The 24,494-nt window shown below is 37.7% G+C and overlaps 1 protein-coding gene across 1 annotated transcript in view; it reads left to right on the top strand.

Annotated features, from left to right (window-relative positions):
- LOC139138668 (uncharacterized) overlaps positions 1-24,494 on the top strand; it is a 43,496-nt gene that overhangs the window by 17,650 nt on the left and 1,352 nt on the right. Inside the window, exons 6-21 of the mRNA XM_070707154.1 lie at positions 3,141-3,243; positions 3,579-3,712; positions 12,664-12,874; positions 13,351-13,482; positions 14,099-14,273; positions 14,720-14,841; positions 15,501-15,626; positions 15,774-15,971; positions 16,657-16,847; positions 17,898-18,060; positions 18,670-18,780; positions 20,253-20,410; positions 21,665-21,790; positions 22,491-22,573; positions 22,960-23,000; positions 23,321-23,417. Coding sequence (XP_070563255.1) covers positions 3,141-3,243; positions 3,579-3,712; positions 12,664-12,874; positions 13,351-13,482; positions 14,099-14,273; positions 14,720-14,841; positions 15,501-15,626; positions 15,774-15,971; positions 16,657-16,847; positions 17,898-18,060; positions 18,670-18,780; positions 20,253-20,410; positions 21,665-21,790; positions 22,491-22,573; positions 22,960-23,000; positions 23,321-23,417 — 2,171 coding nt within the window. The remainder of the gene's footprint in view (positions 1-3,140; positions 3,244-3,578; positions 3,713-12,663; positions 12,875-13,350; positions 13,483-14,098; positions 14,274-14,719; positions 14,842-15,500; positions 15,627-15,773; positions 15,972-16,656; positions 16,848-17,897; positions 18,061-18,669; positions 18,781-20,252; positions 20,411-21,664; positions 21,791-22,490; positions 22,574-22,959; positions 23,001-23,320; positions 23,418-24,494) is intronic.

Raw genomic sequence — 24,494 nt, 5'->3', positions numbered from 1 at the left:
AGATTAATATATCCATAGATAGATAGATAGACTGATAGCGTATCAAATCAACCATAGTGTAGCCAAGTAAACAATATTATCAAAGGAACCGATGACGTATCAAATCAACCAATAATGTATCAAATCAACCAATAACGTAGCCATATCAAAGAATGAACCTTAGGATTCAAATCAACGAATAATGTATTAAATCAACCAATAAAGTATCAACCAACCGATAAAGTATCAATGGAAACTAACTGAATATGAACGAGTGTTGTATCTTTCGTTTTTTCATAATCAATCAGTTACAACTTCAGAGTCATATGTACTTGGAGTATACTGTTTTCGTGATATAAACCAGACATCACGAATCGAATTTCATCAATTTGAAAAATGCGGTAATCATTAAGTATTCCTGCAGGATGATTTCAAGGTATAACACCCATGGGACTGTCTTTATAGACACACTTTTAATTTCTATATTTACAATGTCATTATATCAGAATGTCAATAAGTCTTTACAATGTAACTCTCATCCCGGGACTGAATTACAGGTAAATCTGGAATCATTCGAAAATCATTAATTTTGCTAGTTACTCCTTTAAGAAAGCCAACTCTACAGATCTTGTAGTCAACATATTGCTTTTTCTTTCCTTTTTATACTTTCTGTCGCGAATCACGTCACATCAAGTCGCATCTTATTTGAAGTAGGATTACGAAGACATCGCAAAATTATTGAGTAGTCGTTCTTTGTATAGTGCTGATAGAACGAAGAACGCTTACAAAAGTTCACGCGTATATTTAAATTATGTTTGTGCATATTAATCACTGATAAGGACACCTTTTTCAAGTTCACCCGATGGAGATTTTTAACAACATCGAAAATCGTCAATGGTACGAATACATCATTAATATTCTTTGATTAATTACTAATATGCAGTTATTTCTATCGCAGACGTATCCTATCTGTGTGTGCGAAAGCACTGGAATATGCAATTTTAATATGTGCACTGACATATCATGCAAACATGCTCTCTTTAATTCTATCTCTATGTCTCCTTATGACTCTATCTTTCTTTGTTTCTCTCTGCCTTCCCGTCTGTCTGTCTGTTTCTCTGACACTCCGTTTGCCTGTCTCTACGTCTCCATACCTGTCTCTATTTCCCTTTCTCTGTTTGTCTGTCTTTGTTTGTGTCTCTCTCTGTATGTGCCTCTGTCTCTCTGTCTCTCTGTTAAAGTAAAATATATAAAGTAAAAATGTTGACAAGAAATAATTAAAATGTACCTTTTTATTCAATAGCAACACAAAGTGGACTGTTTTTAAAGACAAACTTGAAAGTTAAAAAGTCCGAACGTACTATCTAATGTTAAACAAATTTCTACCCCTTTTTATCCCTTTCTACGCCTAGTAATAACTGCAACAGTAAGCAATCGATCGAAACCAATGATGGTTTGATCGGTCAAAAGCATCGATTAAGAAAGGGATTTCTCAGTTTTTAAAACTCGTTCTATTGTGCATCATTGCCCATAATTTATAAAACAACTGTTGTCCGCAACCCACAAATTACCGACTTTGACGATATAGGAATCAGGCGATGTTACCTGTCAGGGATTTCGGCGTTGCAAATGGTCTCAGAGCCAAAAATCAGTCCCAAAGGAGAAAAAACTCTTGTTTTGTAGCTGGTCCAATTACGTTGTCAAAAACCAAAGTTTCTGAAATAAACACATTTATATGCACAGCACAGTATTCCCACGACTCGCTTGTATAACTTTTGTTGCAGTACGAACGACTAACTTGATCTAAAAGGACGTTGCTACACTACTTGAATTGGGTTGGAAATTTGTTTCTAGCCTTGCTATTACAACCATACTTTCTGTTTGAATTGTAGCCAATACAGACACACTTTCTTTCTCAATAGGGCTCTCTTTGTAAGCCCACAGCCGCTCGTTCCCCAGCTTTTGTTTTTTTACTGATACTTACTATCTCTTTGAATTTACCCAACTAAAAAATCTGTATAGCTACTACATCAAGACTAGAAACAACTTTCCAAACCAATTTCAGTAGTTTGACAACATTTAGATTAACTTAATTAGTCGTTGGTACTACAATGAAAATAGTCAAAACACGATGAATTTGCTGCATAAATTTGTAACAATTTACGCTAAACGGAAAAAACCTCAATAGAGGAAAAAGAAAATTTAGTACGCGACAATGTGATGGCAGATCGATCTATCAATCACTTTATCTATCTATCAAATTATCAAATTGATCGATCTATCGATCAGTGGTCATTCTATCAATCGATCTATCAATTAATTAATCCATCTTTGTATCGAAATGATCGAGGCGTCATTCTATCGATCAATCTACCCATCAATTTATATATCGATAGACTGATCGATTGATTAATATCTTATCGATTAATCGATCGATCTATCGAACATCTATCGAACATCGATAGATAGATTGATTGCTGTATCGATTCAGTAACTGATTTATCTATCTATAAATCATAGACCTATCTTTCTATCTATCGATCGATTTATCTATCTATAGATCTATCAATCTATCGCTCCCAATAAATCCCTTGATCAGGAAGGTTACTTAATATGTTATTGTTTGCTTTGAAACTGTATTGGTTGACTTTGCTATGTTATCAGTTGATTTGACACGTTTTCGGTATATTTGTTGTTACGTTATTGGTTGCAATATTTGTTGTTACGTTATCGGTTGCAAAAATTTACATCATTATCAGTTGACTACGTTATTAGTTGATTTCATATATTATCAGTGAACTTTTACAACGTTATCGGGTTTGATGCGTTATCGGTTAGTTACAACGTGATCGGTTGTAACAAGCCCCACTGTGAAGTGTGTTTTTTATGTCTGGGCTGCCAGTTCCCCCAACCTGAACTCATGATAATCATTGCCTGTTCATGTAAACTTTAAGCAAGTCCGAATACAATTTAAAATGTACCAAGCCGTCTAAATGACGATCTGCGATGATTTCTGCAGTAAATCGGCTAGCACTTCCTTTACCGAAAAATCATGGGCACAGTAGGGCAAGATTACTTGACAAGACAAAGTCAAGACAATTATCTAGTTTTATGTCATTAACAAATCACAGACTGGATATAGGACTGTCTTTGTCTATCAGGAATGGCCATTTCTTTTGAAGTACGGGGAGTATGGTCACAACACCCTTGCAAGTGATAAGCGTCAGTCGGACAATATATGGATGGATGCAAATTTTAAAGACTGTAAGTGCTTTCCTACTCTAGTATATGCAAGCTCTTAAGTTTCAACAAATTTACGCACAAAAATCCATTAACAAGAGCATCGATGAAGTTGGTGTTTGCAATTTCTTTCCTGTCTCTCTTCAGCAGAAGGTTCTACTCGTGGTTACATGATTTGAATTATTCTTTCGGGGCAAATGAACGTTAAACTAGGAGTTCACAGTAACATTGGGGGGAAATAATATTCGTAGCACAAATTCGACAATATATCCACTCTTTTCTAAATGCTTTATTAGCCGCTTTTATTTAACACATACTTCAAAATGACAAGTCATGTTCCCTCGATATTTCTATGTAAGGCTCTTGCATCATATTTGTTGCACTACCGTTCCCGAAAAGCTACATTCCCTGGAGATTGGACAAATCTATCCTAAATGTCACCTGTTTCGATGGGACGACAAAATTTCATGATGTCAATGTTCGTCTCTACCTAGTAAGTTCTATCTATCTATCTATCTATCTTTCTATCTATCTATCTATCTATCTATCTATCTATCTATCTATCTATCTATCTATCTATCTATCTATCTATCTAATTATCCATCCATCCATCCATCCATCCATCCATCCATCCATCCATCTATCTTAATTATTTGCCCATCCAATCGGACACGGGGAGGTGAACAGACCATTTGTAGAGCCACTGGAGAGCCCCAAGGAAGGCCCATCTACATTACAGGCCAAGGCTCTCCTTTAAAACATACTGTTTGCCTTAAGTATACCTCAGGTAAGTGTGGGGCCATAACAGGTGTGCATGATTGAAAGTTGGTAGGTCAACGTTTGCACAGAAAGCTGTGCCACAAAATATTGCAAGATTCACTTAGACAGAATATGTGGCACATTCCCAGTGCCTTGTACGTCAGCTGCAACAACTCAAGGTGCAAATTGAGGGAGGAGGTTGGGGCAATATCCCCTCCTTTTTTTCTGGGACTTGTCACAGGGCCATATCCTATTTAAGAGTGACTTGAACTGGGAGGATGGGGCACAGAGTCATGATAGTTTACGAGCCTGTTCAATACGAAATAAAGTATAAAAGGGATGACAGGCATCTTTCAATTTTCCAAGCTCAACAAGGATCTGCATCCACTGGTCCAAGCGGAAGATCAGGTGTGGGCACCACATGTGGCTGATCTCAAGGTGCTGCTGATTAGGCTAGAAATGTATGTGCCCAGAACAGCAAAGTCCGTCACCAACTCTACAGACTTATTCAATTACAATATCCTTGCCCACAGCAACACAAAGGAGGTGAAGGTTTGGTTATCCGACCATCGCATCCAGTACTGGCCCCAGCAGTTAAACTTCGCTGTTTGGTGTGCCATGGCCAGTTGTGGCATAACTTTCCAAGACCACTTGAGGCAAAGAACAGGCACAGAAAGAGCTGGATGACCTCCTTTAAAGATAAGATCGCCAGCCCGGCCAAGTCGCCAGCTACTGAAGGTAGAAAGACATGATTGAAGCCACCCAAGTTAAGCTGGACATGGCTGTTTTTTCCAGCTCCGCTGCTCATGCTAAGCAAGATGTTGATACTCACTGGAAGTGTCACAGGGTACCAATGATCTGCAGTGCGCCACCGCCGAAATGCGTTGGCTACAATGCCAAAGCAAAGAAAAGCTTGGCCTATGAGATGGAAGGGCCTCCTCCCAAGACAGACAGACCCATGAGTGACGAGCCTCCTGCCAAAGAAAGCCCCTCGCTCACACCGCCATGGTCTGCCCCTATGCTTGCAGACCTGGGGGTTGTGGGTTGCAGAGCGTAATGCTGAACATGAAGACAGGAGTGGGACAGTTTTAGTTTTGATTTTGAAATCATTAAATTTTCCTACTTAACCAGTCATATTCAATCAGGTCCAGTTTATGGTTTATACATTTCACAAGTCCTTAGATACTGTAGACCTTGTGATCTATATGAAGATTTTCAAGTGAGACGCAGCTTTGTAGTTTCAAAGCTAGTGAGACAAGAATTTTCTCAAAGTAGGTTGGCAAGATCATTTAAGAAGTTCTATGGTATACTGGAGATTTTATATCGAAATATGACAAATCTGTTATTCAGATGATGAGGAACGGTCTTCCTGGCTTTGACTCACAACAGTAATTTGGCAACTAGCTGAATTACCGTACGACTACTATGTCAGTTTAGTTCAATGCAGACCTCTACCAGATGATCACACCGGGGATGTATTTCTTGCCCATCCTTTCTGGGGTCCACTCAGTCTGACCACTACAGTGGAATAAGCTGTGAAGACAGTGTAAAGACAAGGGGGCCTCTTTAGTGGAACAGTTCGATCGTTGATGGTTTTGCCACTTACCTCTCTACTGTTCAGGTTGCTCAATCGGTATTAGGTCAGTGGGTCATCATGGCATGGTGCTGTGCTTTGAGGGAAGTCCTTTTGTTGCGTTTTCTGTTCTGGGCTTGGGATGTAGGCCACGTGTTTTTTAGGCATTAAAGCTGCTCGCCCTTGTCGCGCAACCTGGGAAGCCAAGGGATCTCAAACTTGCAGCCAACACTTAGATCTTCCCAGCAGTCAAAAAGTCTGGGTCCAACATATGCCCTAACGCTTTCCAGCCTGTGGAGCACTTCCTTTTGCTTATGATGAAAATCACGCACACCACCTCATCCAGCTCAAATTTTGAGAACATGCACAGGAGATTGATATGGGAATAGGCCATCATGCTGGTCCGCAGGTTGGCATTCTGCAGCTGTGAGCCATCATAGTATGTAAGGATATGGCCTAGTGGGCGTCTTGCTGGTGCTCTGACCAGGGTACAACTTTTGCTTGGTGTCTCTGACTGGGTATTTGAGCTCCCCTTCACTGGTCACCAGCTGTCGGGTCAGTTTTTTCCATCAGCCGTGCAGCTGCCCTTTGTGAATTTACCGATCATGCTACCCCCCAAGTTGCAGTCTTGTGAGAGCCAGACCGTGGTCTGTTAATCAAAGATGTTGATGGCTTCATGGACTTTGAGAGTGGTTAGAAGGCCAGTCTCTGTCAGGAAGGCAAGAAGCCATGTTGGGGCCCAGTCATTCTCTGTGAAATGCTTTCCAAACCATGCAAGAATAACAGGGTGGGTGTCATTAGAAGGCCAGTCTCTGACAGGAAGGCAAGAAGCCATGTTGGGGCCCAGCCATTCTCTGTGAAATGCTTTCCAAACCATGCAAGAATAACAGGGTAGGTGTCGTTATTGAAACCTCACAGCCCTCCATGAAGGCTAGCTGGGGTTAGCTTCAAGCTGTTCTTTTCCTTGGCCACGATGCTGGTTGTGTGGTTCTAGCTGAAAGCTTTGTCGGCAATTTTAGGTTCACCAAGGTCTTCGCAAACCTTTAAGAGCCTCTCATGGATTTCCTGTGTCCTGCAAGTGCAGTCGTCTTTGAGTATGAACTGGTCGACTTAAAGTCATCTATCTTCATCACCTCCCAAAAGCCAGACCACTAACGGCTCATCCTGGGTAGCTTCTCTGATGGCCTGCAAGATATGGCCTTCATAAATGTGGACCTTTCTGCTTTAAGGAAAGTGCAATTCTTCGGATCAGGCTTGGCCATATTGTCCGATCAGTTCTTTACTTCCCACTCTTGTAGATGTCCTTGCCGGTGATGTCCCACAGATATTTTCCAGTTAGGCCATATCATCAACATTGGTGGCAGTCTTATGAACCTGCTACTCCTATGTGCCTTTTTTCTGGTACCGTGTGGGTGTGAACCCCTTGGCCCTCAGGGCGCCTTTAAAGTGCTCCACAACTTGTTTCAACATCCAGTTGGGGTTACCATCTGTTAGTGGGGCAAAGTTGGCAGTGTCTAGGTCTCTGAGGAGGTAGAGCCCATACACGACCGCAATGACTGGGTAGGCATTCTTATAGTACACACTTTCAATCCCTGTCAGCACACCCGGCTTTGTGTGATTAAAGACCAAAAATGACGCCCTGTCCCTTTTTCCTCTCGGCACCGACCAGGTCAGACTTGTCTTTGACAACCAAGCATTTTTCTACAAAAACGGCTCACGCCGTTACAAATATGTGGTATTAGGGTATAATTCTACATATTTTGTTAAAAATATTACTAACGCTAAAGTGTTTTATACCGAGAAAGACATTATTAGTATGCTTGATTTCCTCATTGACAACATATTTGTTGAATTTGGAGGACACATTTTCCAACAGTGTATAGGAATTCCCATGGGCACTAACTGTGCTCCCTTACTTGCCGACTTATTTCTGTTCTCATACGAGGCAGAATTTATCCAGAACCTTATCAAGCAGAAAAAGGTCTCTGTAGCTCGTACTTTCAACCTTACATTTAGATACATAGACGATGTTATTTCATTGAATAACTCTGAATTCAGTAAATATCTCGCTATGATTTATCCTCCTGAATTGGAGATTAAAGAGACTACAGAAACGGCCTCTTCTGCTTCATATCTGGACATTTTACTTGAATTTGACTCTAATGGTCACCTTTCTACTAGGCTATATGACAAGAGAGATGATTTCAACTTTAGTATAATTAATTTTCCACACCTCATCAGTAATATTCCACTCTCACCTGCTTATGGGTATACATTTCCCAGCTTATTCGATATGCAAGAGCATGCAGTTCATATGGTGATTTTGTAGAGAGACATGGCCATCTCTCTTTCAAACTGTTAAATCCAAGGTTACACCAGAGCAAGACTTGTCTCTACATTCAAACGCTTTTTTGGCAGGTATCGCAAGCTGGTTGATAAATACGATATCTCTCTTCGACAAATGATCACTGATGGCATCGGTGACATGGGGCCTTAGTTAGTGACCACTACCTATCTGACTTACAGATAGATATATGGCGGGTGCCACATGTGGGGCAGGATGCGCTTACTATTTTCGAAACACCTGACATCACTTCTTGGTCTTTTGGCCAGAGGTCCATATATCTTTCTTTCATGAATTTGACTTTGTTTGTGTACCGTCTATTTACTGTCTGTTCTGTGCTGTTTTGTGTCTATGTTTACAACTATTGTCTTACAAATTTTGACCTAGTGTTATTGGATTATAGATTGGTATGATTGCGATTATTTTGCCTTGCCTTTGCTCACCCAGAAGCTTGTGTTTCAGAATGAATTCATCCTACGGAAGAGCGGCAAGTAGCTATGCTACCCTTTTGTCTGTCATTCGAGCATCGAGGGTCAGTCGACCAGCACAAATATGCATGCCATCAGCGATTTACATGTCGCTGATGTAAAGCGGGTCCTCATTTTCCACCCTCCAGGTAGAGAAGACAACTGTGGCACCATCGACCTTAAACTCACCTTTGGCATTGTCCGGGACCTCAAATCACTCATCTTGGGCATCACCAAGGACTTTAACCCTCAACTCATAGGCTGCAAGCCTCACTGACTGGGAGATTTGCCTCTCCAGGTTGATAAACTGCTGACACTTTGGGGCCGAGTCAGGCATTTCTGCAAGAATCTCTTTGCTCAGGTCATCCATAGTGGCCATGCTGTCGAATGGGGGTATATCAGTTGCACATATTTTCTCTAAATGTGTTTCTGGACTACAAGAGAACTACGGATTATGTCTAGGTGGGTGTTCGGAGTACGAGAAGGTGGGTCAATATCAGACTAAACTGCTATGTGACAACTTTCTCCGAAGCTCTGTGCTTGGGACGAATATCATCTTGACCATAGGCTTGTCAGAAATTACGCTCCTAACCCCCTTCCAACGATACCCACAAGGCACTTGGATTGTGCTTTCTTTACGAATCCTGGCTGAATGAATCTCACAATATTTTTTGCAGCAGCTTTTCCCGCAATCCTTCAACTTCCTGACGTTCAACCACGCACATCTTTTATGGCCCTGCATATTGCAACACACTGACTTTAGGTATACTTCAGGCAAACTTTATATCAGAAAAGGAGAGCCTGGGCTAGCAAGGGTTGTGGGCCTTCCCTGGGGTTCTCCGATGACTCCAAAAATGCCTGTTTATTGCCCTTTGTCTCGGATGGACAAATAATTTGGTCTGTATCCCTCTTCCCCGAGTCTTATGCTGTCTCTCGTGTGGCCCCTTGGTCTCTCCGATGGCTTTAAAAATGGTCTGTCACCCCTAGTCCATGGGCTGAAGACAAAAGATGTTAACATTGGATATTTTAGGATGCACTACCTGTCTGCACTGGTTTTTGATTTGCATGTACCGCAAAAAACGGCGAAAAATGAGAGGAGTAGGGGTACTATATCCTCTCCTACAGTAAACTAGCATGAAATAACGCAAACCTTACATTTTTAGAAAGCTCAGATACTGTTCTTTTTGAGAAACACCAACTTTAGCAAAATAAATTTGTGTACATAGAATAGAACGACTTTAAAATGAATTTTTTTGACAATTTGACAATTTTTTGACAATTTTTTTATCAAAATACCATGTAACAATTGTGATTTACTTATTTCATGAAAACTATAGAAGAGCTTGCATATTGCAGCATATCATTTCAAAGAAGAGTTAATTAACTTTTTTAATGATACCCCATTTGCCTCGTTATGTTAAAAATAAGCTCAGCAGATGACTTACAAAATGACAGCTTTAACAAAAACGAATGCGAGTCGGTAATACTGTGATTTTGCGGTACCCTTCAAAACATGATTGTTATAGCTAAACTATCCAAATATTTTTCTGTCAAAAGTTTATTTCACGTGTCTAACAAGTACCTGTAGCAAATAACACAAATTCAATACACAGCATCGCCGTTTGTATTATGTATAGGTAAACAATTGATAGAATTTAGATTAGTTTTGACAGTAATTTGCGACATAAAGCTATGGGGTATGGGGTAAATTTTGGTCCTATTTCATAAACATATAGACGACATTGCATATTGCAATATACCATTTTCAAGAAGAATAAATCACCTTTCTAATGATACCCCATAATCAAGGTCATGTTAAACAGTAAGCTCAGCAGATGACGTACAAGAAGACAGATTTGACAAAAATGCATGTGGGTCGCAAAATCGTGATTTTGCAGTACCCTTCAAAACATGACCGTAACAGCTATTGAGTCCCTATATTTTCTCTGTTAAAACCATATTTCTTATTCTAGGGATCCAAAGGCTTCTGAAAAATACAGGTTGTTATCCTTTGGGGTGGGGGTGGGAAGGTGCACGTAGACGCCTCTCTAGCCCACGGCCGAATAGATTGTTAGTGATGCTTGCTGTATAAGTAAGACAAGGAGGCATAGACAATTTTCCAAATACGTCTTATCAAAATTATTTTATAGAAAATATTTAAAAAGTAAATCATAAAATAGACAGTCATCAACAATCTATTTACTTTAAGGAGAAAATGGCAATATGACTATGTGGGCGCGTTTTAAAGTCTTCTTTTTAAAGCTGTGCATTAGTTCATTGCATACCAATAAAATGCCCATTCACGATATACCAATGTCGCAAAACTTGCAATTTTAGTGACTAGAGACAATACTGCAAGGTAAATACCCAATTTTTGACATTTATTTTCTTCTTCAGCACATTGCAATTAGTAAATAATATCCATAAATCTGTTTGATTTGCTTCATTGGGAGGAAACCATAGTTATCGTATTTTCTTCCGGTTAAAACACTGAATTACCAGAAAAATCGATTTCAAGTTATCCAATTCTGTGACGTCATATTTTTTACTAAAACCTTATGCATTTCAGAAAGACCAGTATCTAAGCTTTCTAAAACTATAAGGTATATGGCATTTCAAGCCAGTTTACTTTATCAAGGAAAGAATGTTGTACCCCTACCCCTAGCTTTTGCACACCCCATACAGATACACGCAATTCAAAATTGACTCCAGAGAAGTAGTGTATAGTTAAATATCTATTGTGAACACTTTTTTTCTTGTTTAATATGTCGGAATAAATAATTTAAACACAAAAAGCTATCAAAATTTTGCTAATGAAAAGTGAATCACAGTTGTTACATGGTATTTTGATAAAAACATTTCAAAAATGTCAAAAAAATTATTTTTAAAGTCGTGCTATTCTATGTACACAAATTTATTTTGCTAAAGTTGTTATTTCTCAGAAAGAGCAGTATCTGAGCTTTCAAAAAATGTAAAGTTTGTGCTATTTCATGCTAGTTTATCAACTTAGGGGAGGATATAGTATCCCCTACTCCTACCCATTTTTCGCCATTTTTTGCGGTACATGCAAATCAAAATCCAGTGCAGACAAGTAGTGCATCCCATAATATCCAATGTTAACATCATTTTTCTAGTTCAGCAGATTCAAAAAAACAAAACAATACCCATGTAGTAGGTTTATGGGGTGCACGATGGGCCCCTCCAGCCTACGGACTACGGACCCTGCTGCTGCATGAGGTTCAAAACCGTCCCATATGTTGATTTCCATTGGTACATGAGAGAGAGAGAGAGAGAGAGAGAGAGAGAGAGAGAGAGAGAGAGAGAGAGAGAGAGAGAGAGAGAGAGAGAGAGAGAGAGAGTGTGTGTGTGTGTGTTTGAGATATACACACTGTATACAGACGTCCCCTTGGGAAATTACAATGCTCTATGCGGAAAGCATAGCGTTATTAATAATAACACAAATTACTTGAAGTATAAATTAATAATATCTGTTAATTAAGTTTCATGCATCTTGCAATCTTCAGACAAGTGAGATGATTCTCAGATAGCAACACTTTTATTTAATATATTTAAAGTTATATCTATAACTATATATATATATATAACTATATATTATATTTATATATAACTATAATATATAACTATATATATAACTATATATATATATATATATATATATATATATATATATATATATATATATATATATATATATATATATATATATATATATAATATGTGTGTGTGTATGTGTGTGTGAGTGTGTGTGTGTGTATGTGTGGTGTGGTGTGTGTGTGTGTGTGTGTGTGTGTGTGTGTGGTGTGTTGTGTGGTGTGTGGGTGTGTGTGTGTGTGTATAAGTATATGTAAAGAAACGGCGAAAATGCGAATGTGAAAATCAAGTAAAACATTTGGTTATTGCAGAAATACCGATGTATTTATGTCAACTACAGATATCGTTTTGCAGCGAAGTGTCATTGATTCTCCATCAATTAATCGATTGATCAATCAGTTAATTAATCCATCCATTCAACCATCCATCTGTCCATCTATCTATACCTCCGTTCGCACACCTTCCCATCAATCTTGTTTCCAGTATCCTCATTTTCGTGTCCAGCGTTAGAAGTAAATGCACTTTTGTAACCTCAATTACCGGGTATTTTACTGCTGATATTATATGGTGGTTAATGAGATAACCAAGCCATTCAGAATGAAATAAGAATGAGCTTTCTCTTTACGTTGCACCCACACATGTAGAAAAAAGTGAAGCTAAGTTAGTGAATTCTTGTGTGTTGAAAACAGGATTTTGATGACTTCCCTGACAATAGTGCCATCGATCAGAGTGTACTGCGAGAATACTATTTGGATCATCCACTTTTGGAAATACGGCTAATACACGACTTAGATTTAGCAAAGTTACAGGTAATGGAAGAGCGTCAAATTGACTGTAATGTAGAGTTAATGAAAGAAGAAAATCTTCCATCAAGTGTTTCCTTCAGCGCTAAACCCATTGGTAAGTTTCAGTTTCTTTCACACGAGCAGTCCCCGCCAAAGGCGTCTTGCACGATACTATGGCATTATGTCAAGAGAAATTTAAAATGAAAAGGATATCATCACGATGCACGATGGTGGAAAGTACTGCATACTAGATGCATTACTTTATAATGAATGAGTCATGATTCTGACTGCATAGCGAGAAAAGACATTGCTCTGGAGATACATCCCTAAACAAAAAACTTACACAAGGATAGTACATATGAATGAAATACGTACAAACACTTATGAAAATATACGTTAAAAATCTACCTACCTACATAAATTGTACATACATTCATTCATCCATCTACCCATCAAGACATACCACATTTGTAAGTGCATACCTATGTACATACATGTGTACATACACACAAGATATAGTTAACATCATGTTACTAATGAATGCGCATATTTTCAACTTGAATGTCTTTGTCTTCTTCCTGCCGAGTTCAGGTTGTCCGACTGGGAAATATGGTCTTCAATGTGAAAAACAATGCATATGTGTGAATGGTGCAACATGTCATACGTTTACCGGGGCCTGTTTATGTCCGATCCAATGGAAAGGTGCAGCCTGCGACATTCCAAGTAAAGGATTTAAATACTTTGCATTCTTGACAGATGTTAATTAAAGTCGCACGTAATATGATGTTTTCAATCGGGTTCGAACCACAACCTACGGTATCAGTCACCTGGCAGAGAAGCAACAGACAGAACCGCTCGGCCAAATCCCTACTCTCAAAAAAAAGAGTGGTTCAATAATCGGCTAAGTTATTACATTTTTCTGACTGCGACCCCTCCATACGTTGTAGAGTTAAGAAGCACTCATGCTCGCTCGCTTACTATCACACATCGCACACAAACTTAATCGAAGCAATGAATATACATCGCTTAAACTGGGCGAAAGAAAGCCTCTGGGACAATTCTGTCCACCAGCAGAGCTATAATAGAGAGAATATCAATACAAGATATATGGTCGTGGACCATGCCAAAAGATATAACACAGTGAATTGTAGATTAAATTTGGATATTGTTAATTTAAGAAAACATGTGTCTGTCGATTCAAACCAACATGAACAGGTCACAAACTAAAAGAAAACACTAAAAGACAAACAAAACAAATCGATAGTTATGTGAAGGAAGGCAGAGACAGGGTTCATAGTTATGCACTCTTAATATTAATATTTATTCAATTTATTTCTAGAGAGCAAATTCATCAAGTTCGAGAAGCAACAATACCATTTATATATCAATCATTATAGCAAAATAGATTGTGTTTTCTACCAATTCAACCCACTGGTTCATCCTTTCATAAAGTGGTTTCATAATGGCTCGTTGCTCACATACGAAAAGGATGAATATATCAAAATAAGAAGGAGGTAAGTTATGAGATTGTCTTCGCCATGTCTACAACGTTGTATTTCTTAATTTACGTCAATTGCTTTTTAATCATTGGCAACTGCTTTCTCTCATAAACGTCAATAGATTTAACAACATAACATATTATTTCTAATGGTATTTGCACAGTCGGAGTATAAAAAAATAACACGAATAGTATATGTAGTGCTTTTGAAGTTTATATTTTACCAAATGGTTTTTAGTTAGTGCTCATAAGTCGATTGGTAGTTGTTTAAATTACATGTTATCATATGGTTCAAACTGTTAAATTGTACGTTAGTATTTGATCGCAGACGCAGGATATTCCATTGAATTGTCAGTTTTCTTTTCACGATTTTTCAAGTGGAAGTTATTTTTCACGTCCTTGAATATGAAACAAACGACGATGGACTCTGATAGTGAAATTTATGCGACTTTATCTTCACAGCCAAGAACACTCTTGCATAGAGATTTCAAGAGCTCAAGATTTTCATGCAGGTACATATGACTGCGTGGTACAGGATGAATATAATGTTACATACAATGACAGTACACTGGTGAAGATTCTTGGTAGGTTTGCCCATTTTAGACAGTAACTAGCTTTATGCTCTCTAGTGTACAGCAGAAGTTGCAACATACATGTATTTGCCGAGATTATATTTCAAACTAGTGATCCATCTTACCTTACGTGACCTAGAGAAGCACCAACCCTAAACAGGGACTGTAAATACTATTTCTACAGTGTATGCCACCATTGAGGAAACGTGAAATATCAAGGAAGTTGACGATCTCTATGTTTGACTCAAGTGTGGGTCTGAGTCCCAGGCTGTAAAAGATCTTAGTTTTCTTTTTTCCTTTCTCTACCTTACTACCCAATAAGCTCTTACGAACAATCTCCGTTAGTCTGCATATAGAGCGACAATGGACAGGCTTTTATTAATAATAAACAAATATGTATTGTAGTAGTTACATATTGACATTTGCATTTGAAGTTAGAAGTAGTTCTGCTAGCTCTTGTTTGTGCAATATATCAGTTCAGCAACAAGGATCAGATTCGAAATGGAAACAGTTATCATGGAAATGAGTCACGTTCTACCTTAACTTTCATTCTTTCATCTTGATTCAATTTATTTCGAGTCATATACTTCAGAAAACGGATCAATTTTTCACCGCTTCATGTTTTCCCGACCCCTTGTATGTGTATGTTCACATACATGTTTAAATTCCAGGATGTAACAACAATTTCTTCGGTGAGAAATGTGACAAGATATGCGACTGTTATAATAGTAGAAAATGTGATCGCATTAGTGGCTGTGAATGTCAACCGGGGTGGACGGGCGACAGGTGCAACATAGGTGAGCAATTTATCTTTTCGAATGGTTCTGTCATGACGATAAATAATCTTTTAATTTCGTTAAATTCAATTATAATAGGAGAGTTCAAACTTCTGGAGTAACTGTCTTTCCCTTACATGTCACAAAGAACGGTTGTTTACCTTACAGTTTGTGAAGAGGGGAAGTATGGTGAAAAGTGTGCATCCAACTGTTCCTGCCATAACAACGGGAGCTGTGACGCTATCACCGGTGCATGCCAGTGTTTACACCAGACCTGTGGAGAGTTCTGTGAATTTACATGCAGCTGCTCTCACGGGGAGACCTTCGAGTGCGACAACGTAACAGGATGTGCTTGTACGCCCTCAGGTAACACGTTATTCTATTATCATCAAATTTACTTTGAAGTTCATCAATTACTGGTCTGACTGTCTGTCTGTCGACAAGGATCTGTACCATTTTTCCTAAAATAGCCAGGACAGGTACGCATTCTGTGTTCGTGTAGGTGTATTTTCATGTCTGTATATATGTACAATACATTTCGTACATGTCGGCATGTCTCATGTCGATACAAAGGCATTTATCTATTGACGTGTATTCACGTATATTTTGTGTCGATGACATATCTACAGTTATAAAGAATAATTTGATGCCATCGCTTCGAAGCTCTCACCTCTAAATAGTCTGACTCGTCCCGGCAGTTTGTTCGACGTCTCAATATATTTGTGTATATTTTGTGTATAAGAAATTCGAGTCCTCACATGATGACCTTAAATCAACTGTTAGCTTTTCTTTGTACGTTTTTTCTTCCTTTAGTGTATTTTTACAATGGGATAGTTTGATATGTATTCATTTTGATACTGATCACCGATCCTTAAATAAATTATTATTATTATTATTATTATTATTATTATCATCATCCCAAGAATCCTTTGAAATACCGAGCCGCTTCCAACGGATACCAATTGTAGCTACAATTGATACGGACAGGTCTGAAAACTTGAATTACAGTTATATTAAGTGTGCATCATGTTTAATTGTTCTTAATAAACAGAATATCAAGCGATGGTGGAATCGTTGTTGAATTCAGATTCAAAGACCATTCCAGTCGTCGTAGGCTCTTCAGCGGCGTTTTTCCTGATCACTGCAGCGATACTAATCGCGTACCGCAAATATTGCTGGAAAGAGACAGAACGCTCGTATCGCAAGATACCATATGGGCACGAAATCGATGATATTATACAGGTATCTGTCAATAAATGTAAAATTTACTTGTGTGCTGACGTTGAAGAAATGGATCAACAAATGCATACATTATTAAAGAATGCAAATGAAACGGTAAATTAGGGTTGGGGGTTTCGGTTGTGAACCTACTCTTTGGTCCGTGGCCTGCTTTTGGTTTGTGTCATTCAATGTTATTAGGTGTAATGTACAAATGAAAACCGTAAATAATGAAATGAAATGTGCGTGACTTGCAATATCCCTCCATGTAATATGACAAAACTCAAACAATAAAATAACTTTGACATTTCACGTTTTAGATACAAATCACTCATGATAGTACATATATTTTCCATCATGTACACGTTATCCCTCCATCCTGATGTCGTTTGCCGTAAAATATCAAGCGTGATAATTTCGGGTAATATGACATCAAATCGATTCCAGCAATCATTATCATTCAAGGCAAATAAATTACCAGGTCCAATAAACAGTAAAAACAAACACACAAAGAAACATAAGATCACTGACAAAATCGGTAGTACAATCTTGAACCACTATATAAGTGGTGGTACCAGGTGTCCGGTAAACGTCGAGATAAACTAGATAAACATCATCAGTTAGGGGTGCTCTCGAAATACATCTGAAAACAAGCAAACAAAGTAAATGGATGAAATGGGTGCCGCCCTACGCCAACGGAGCGATTATGTATAGACGTAAATATATGAAGGGCTTTCAGGAACAAGTTTATTTAGGGTAGCTAAATAGTAGTTTGAACATCGTTGTGGTTTAGCAAGATATTTATATTTCATTGAAAAACCATTAGCTTTTGCAGTTGCAACTGTATGGATTCCACGATATCGATAAAATCAATAAATTTTTCTGGAAAATTTTGATCGTCGCATTGCTGGAGCGAAAAATCTTTGGGCTGAGGGTTTAATAAAGATAAGAAACGGGACTGAAAATGGTAATGCTTTATGCAAATTACACGAGGCAAATGCATGCATATTAGGGATAATTTTTCTAACAAATACTCTTGAGAGTGCTCAATACATTTTTATGCAAACAATTTAGGATAATTTGGAACCAATGAAAGACTGGCTGCTTGACTCAGCTGACATAACCGTTCACTTCGACAAGGGGATTCTTGGACAAGGGGAATTCTCTCGAGTTTTACCGGCACGATTGAAAACCAATAGGATAATCTGTTCTGTTGCGGTTAAAATGGTTATTGAAAGTAAGTACTTTATGTGTATCTAGGTAAATTTGCATGCAATATATATGCATGCAATATATATATATATATATATATATATATATATATATTGTATATATTGTATATACATATATATTATATATCTGTATACTTCGAGATATGTGTGTGTTTATGCGTGTGTATGTATGTATGTATGTATGTATGTATGTATGTATGTATGTATGTATGTATGTATGTATGTCTACCGGTATGTATGGACACGTATATGTACGTATGTGGATGAATGTATCAACACATACGTGCACTGCATGGCACTAAACATGCACCCGTGTAGCTATATAAGTGACTTTTGATTAGGCTTTCATGACAACAACGTACAGAGTCTATGTAGTAGACAATTGAATTGCAATTTAATCTAGTCATGCTTTGGCTATATCATGCCATCGATCTTGCACCAGTTGTTACTCTGTCTCAAGCGTTACGGGCAGGGCATTGCAAAATTGTTTACTCAATAAAGATAAGGGTGAAATACTTTAGCTTTGTCGTTTGAATTACTAGTTTTGTATTTTAGGCGGCAGAAATACAATAAATCATGGGTAACATTCAAAGCAATGTTACATTCTTTTGCAGGCAGGCACGATTACATCAGCCACACCAACTTTTGTGAGGAAATTCTTCGCCTTATCAAGTTGCATAATCACTCTAACATAGTAAAACTACTCGGTCTTATTCTAAATAAAGGTAAGAGACACACTGATTGCTTACCGTTTCACGATCAGTTTTATTCATCATTATTTTACGGTTTTAAAGGAATTCGATCACTTTTATCTACGTAAACCACCAGACATTTTCTGTAGGATCGGCCATGCGAAAATTTGTGCACCGCCAAAGGTGGTTAGTGCCCTTGGTGTTCTGTAAATGAAAATTAGTCACACTGCTTTTTCACTTTGACCACATATTTAGCTATCGAAGACTGATTTTACATTCTCTGATAGTGTTAGAAGTCCAGTGTGAGCTTATTTCCGAATAAGTCTTTTTGTAGCCATGGGAGAGGCACGGTAAAGGGAATATGAATCAGAAATCTCGTAGTGTTTTAATGGGTCGTTGCACTTTTATATGACTAACACACATTGCCAGGGCAATATTTCTGATCAGAAGACATGAAAACCACCTCATACCATAATTTTTTATAAAGCAGAGAATCTAAAATTTAGAATGGTACCAGTAGTGTACTCGAAGAATGAAGGAGTACATAATTGGAGTAGGAAACTTTAATTTTGGTAGTAATGACAAAAGTTTACGTCAAAATTTTGATACTACTTTGTTAAATTTAATATCTCTTCAACTTTCTTGTTTAATTCTTATTTGTCATAGTTTGAAAGATTAAAATCATAATACGAGAAATAAAATCACTGCTATTCAACATACAAGAACTTCATTGCCAAACAAATTGTCATTTTGTTATATAGTATTTTAAGAGCAAGAGTGATAAAATTTCACAAAAATCTGACCCAGCCGGAATCGAGTTAAATTGTTTTAAATGTTAAAAAGAGGAAAAAAAGAAATTGATGATTTTCATAATTTTGCATAAAGTAATACTTCTTTCTACCCAACGTACGACTGTTTGTCACGCTAAAAGGTGAACCCAACCAGTATTTCAATCTTTGTTTACAAATTAATGAAAATTGAATGATTCTTTGCAAAAAAAGTGATTTTGAGCAACATCTGCTTATGTTACATGCAACGCAACCTTAAAGGTATACAGTCATCTGTAATCTAAATATGCCCATATATGGTCAAAGGGGCATTCCTTTTTATTCAAAATGCCCATGTGAGGGCGCTGTTTTGTAAAAAGCGGCCACCAACTTAAAATCTGTGATTGGTTAGATTTTCTCTTTCCATGGCAACTGTGGCAAAATTGGAACAGGTGACAGTATACCTTTAAGAGTACGGTTATAACTTTAAATTATCATTTAGCAGTGACTGATGATGTCGTCATGTATCTAAGAGAAACTCTTGTGTTTATGTACGTTCGTTCGTTAGTTTGTTATTTGAGTTCCGACATTTATTCTTTGTGTATGTTTCCCTTTTTAAAAATATATAAAAACGATGAACATTATACAGTGTACACGTATAATTAAAACGTAGTTTCAGAAATAAATTATTGTTGACTTAAGTAACAGTAATTTTTTCTTTATCACCAACCTTTAAAGATATGAAGTACATGGTGCTGGAGTATGCATCTCGGGGTGACATGTTTGCGTACATTAAAAGCTTGAGTCTGCAAAGAATGTCAAAAACCGAAGAAGAAAGACTGGTCAGACTTACACGTGACGTCACGTTGGCTCTACAGTACCTCGAAGAGAAAGCGGTTAGTGCTCCGTGAATACATATAAATGAGATGAGGGCAAGTCTGGCAATGTAACTGATGTACCATTGGCAAGCATTTTGTATAGTTGAATGTTTGTCTCGTAGCTTTGACTTTAATTACAACCATATCCAAGGTCCGTCGTACATTGAGTATCAATCTGATGAAAATCAGATTAAGAACTAGCGACGTTTCCCTTTGTTGGCGTTTTCCGATCTCTTTGGCTGATAGTCGCCTTGACAATCTCAGCAAACGATAACGGCAAAAACAAACCGAGCAAAGATGTAAAGGATGTAATCTCTTTATCCTAGTATTTATAATTAATCAGAAAGATTGAGTACCCAAAGTACCCACATGGTAGCCGATGGTTCGAGGTGTCACGTTGATTAGCTGACGTCCTGTAAACGGTGTAAAAGACCAAACTTTTCTCCTTGAGAAGAAATGACTATCCATCTTAAAAAAACAAACAAAAGCAAAACAAAAACAAAAAATACACGACTATCTTAATATATCAGTGTATCAGTCACACTAATGAGACGTTCTGGTTACTCCAGGGTACATGCCGGCCATGGAAAAAATCTTACAACTGTTTAACAGTGCGAAAATGGTCCCCACTGGGAGGAAGCTTGATGCTGAGAGAGACATCGTTAAGACAGCAGAAAAAAATCGTCGTTTAAACTTATCAAATGATTAAACATTGCAAAAGTTTAGAATATTGCTTGTTGAACTGTCATACAGAGCTGAAAATATGGAGGGAAAACAAATATTTAATGCCATGAACTAAATTTTGATATAATATAATAGCAATAACCCCATCGCAGGCGAGTGTACACTTGCTAGATGTTGCGCATTGTACCAAATCTCATGTACATATTGGACTGCGATTTCGGCTATTGCTTAATATGACATTTTTTATGAATTTGAGCATGTACCTTCTTTAAAATACTCATGGTCTTGATAGCATACGCTCTATAACTGGCATAGACTGCAGAGTTCGATGAAAAATTTAAACTAACAATGAGGGGTGAATGGTTCTATACTTTCTCTGGAAGAAATTTAATCTTGTTTTTTCGGGATGGAATCGCTAATTCATTCATTCATTCATTCATTCATTCATTCATTCATTCATTCATTCATTCATATCATTCATTCATTCATTCATTCATTCATTACATCAGCAATTTAGCAATTTGTTTGGATAACCCATTCTTCCGTCGGTTTCAAAACCAGGTTCTTTTGTTCATGTTATCATTTTAGATAGTCCACAGAGACGTCGCAGCTAGGAATGTATTGATTACTGAGGACTACGTCGCAAAGCTGGCTGATTTTGGATTGAGTCGTGAACTCGCATGCCATACAGGAGAGTATGTCAAAGTGCCCTGGGTGAGATATTCGCTCTTTGAGCTGCAAAATCACATCGTAGAGCGAGACGGTTTAAAGTTATTCTCTCTTTGAGCTACAAAGCTACTTCGGATGGAGAGAAAATTCAAGGGAAATTTGATACGATTGGACAGTTAAAATATTGTATGTTGCCGGATATCATTAACGTAGAGCGAGGTTACCTTTTAATGTTCTAGTGGAGTTCACCATTGACAATTTATTGATGACTTGAGTAGGTGGAGGTTTGACGTCTAATCAAAATGATCAATATGAACAATAAAACCCTGCGTGTGGATGTATTACGCCAGCGCGGTCCTGGTCCAAGTTTACCAAGGTCTCACTCTTATCATAATATTCAAATCGTCATGCCAGTCCAAGGTCACGAGAACTGATAACTTCGTAACCGTTTCGATTCTGAACCTGACACTGACTTTAAATGATCAATTGTGTACACAGACTAAATCTGTTATCGAAAAGATTTAAATGAGGTTGAGCGAGATTTCTATGGCCAGTTTACAGATTTTTAAAAAATTGTAATCTTTTACTACATTATTGTTGTTCTGAATATTGTAATGGATTTATTCTATCCGACTGGAATAGGATGTAACTTAGAGTCCTGAATATATTACCCATATTTTCCCACATGAAACATTAATGAAAACACTACTATGACTTTTCCCTCCTCTTTTGCCTCCTCCCTCAGTCCGAAGGCCAGGGACCATTGCCATTGAAATGGATGCCTCCTGAATTTGTGACAAGAGGGATTTTCAAAATCAAGAGTGATATGTAAGTCATATAATTTGAGTTCTTCTGTACCTTGCTCAAATAATCTGTTCATTCAGATTGAGAAGGGCGCGTATTATACTTCTACCACTCGGCAAATCTAAGCACTATAAGCTAAACTGTGTGACAGAAATTAATATAATTTTTTCATTAGTCTAAGATGATATATCTCAAATAAGAATTGTTTTCATAACCTAAGGTATTGTTACAACTAAAGAGTATTATCGATTGATGACTACATTCATGTACTGATCGGTTTAATACAAAATATAGCTTTAGTTGTGTATTGTACGATTTGTTTTATGCATGGTATATTTTCTTCTATTTGCTAGTAACATGGGTTACCTTTACTGCGTGTTTTACACTAGCCATATACGTCTATTTTACAGCTGGTCCTTTGGGGTCTTGATGTGGGAAATAGCTACTTTGGGTAAGTTTTTCCTGATACTCGTAATAATGGCGAGAGAGAGAGAGAGAGAGAGAGAGAGAGAGAGAGAGAGAGAGAGAGAGAGAGAGAGAGAGAGAGATCTTATTCCTTCACTTTCAAATTTGAAATAAATGTAAATAAATAAATGTAAGTAAATAATCTAATTGAGCCTCAACTCTAATGAATGCATGCACTAAGTATACAGGTGACTGCAAGTTTGAAAATAACTTTTAGACCACACATATGTACATGATTATACGGTAAACTTATCCATTAAATATTGTGTTTTGGATTCATGCATGTTTTGACATAATTTTTCGTAGGGGCTACGCCTTACGGAAACATATCGTCCTATGAATTCATGAAAATTCTCAGGAATGGTGAGAGACTAGAGAGACCAAAGGGCTGCTCAAAGAAATGGTATGTTGTTCATGAAATAAACAATTGAAGTGATACATTCGATAATTTGCGGTGGCCTGGTGAAAATAATGACCGATTTCACTGAAGTAAAACAGGTTGATTCGTCTTCTAACAAAGAAAGCTGTTAAAGAACGTATTGACTGTCCGTGATCTATCCGTTTCCGTGTACTGTAAATAATACACAATGCATCCTACATACATGCCTCAAAATTGTCGGAAGGCCCATACAAAGTGACTTGTTGTTCACAATACAGGCCATAAACGCGTTTTTAAAATCTGCCTTGATCGCATTTAAAGTTCAGGATTTTTATTGTGACATACTCTCTTCAAAGAAAAGTTCACAATCAACTGGTATTCGCCTTGGATTATTCCCTCTGTTATACAATAGAAAAGCAACCCCACTGTTCGGCCTTAATTGACTAGGTCCGCTGTAAGCTGCCTAGTATGTTTGTGACTTCCAAGTGATCGTTTACGGCCGACTGCTATCACTGTTTTCAAAGTCACATGTCCTGAATGGAGACATTAGCCATATTCCTCGCGATCGCAGCGGTGATAGTCTAAAATAGCTAAATATCACTGCCATAGGTAACTATGACAACGAGAAAAACGTTTTGCAATCATACGTTTTTGAGGTACCCACATAGATGTCACGGTACACCCGATAATTGCTGTATGACATATTTCAGCCGTCAAACTATAGGGAACTGATCAAGACAAAAGCATTCAATTCGTCACCTCTCCTCTCTTCCCTTGGTTTTCTTCAAGGTGATTTCTGAAACAACCCTTTACAAGCGACTTTGAAATACACATTCACTCCAGAAAACCTGGGATTAATTTCTTTACGGATAATTAATTTCTTAACCAAAATCGAGATATATATCTTACTAATTTAATTTATGTCACTCTGCATGAAGATTTGATTCTGGATACAGTCGTAGAAATCATGCTCTCACGTACATCACATCATGGACAAGTTTAGGAGAAAATGTGCTTAATCATCGCATTTGAGCAAATTGCGCCAGAATAAGCCTCATCTTGTGCATCGCCATTGCTTTGGATGTGAACATACCCACTGCG

Source organism: Ptychodera flava, chromosome 8, assembly GCF_041260155.1.
Source record: "Ptychodera flava strain L36383 chromosome 8, AS_Pfla_20210202, whole genome shotgun sequence".
NCBI lineage: Eukaryota > Metazoa > Hemichordata > Enteropneusta > Ptychoderidae > Ptychodera > Ptychodera flava.
The sequence above is the reverse complement of the archived record's forward strand: the minus strand, read 5'-3'. Positions and strand labels throughout refer to the sequence as shown.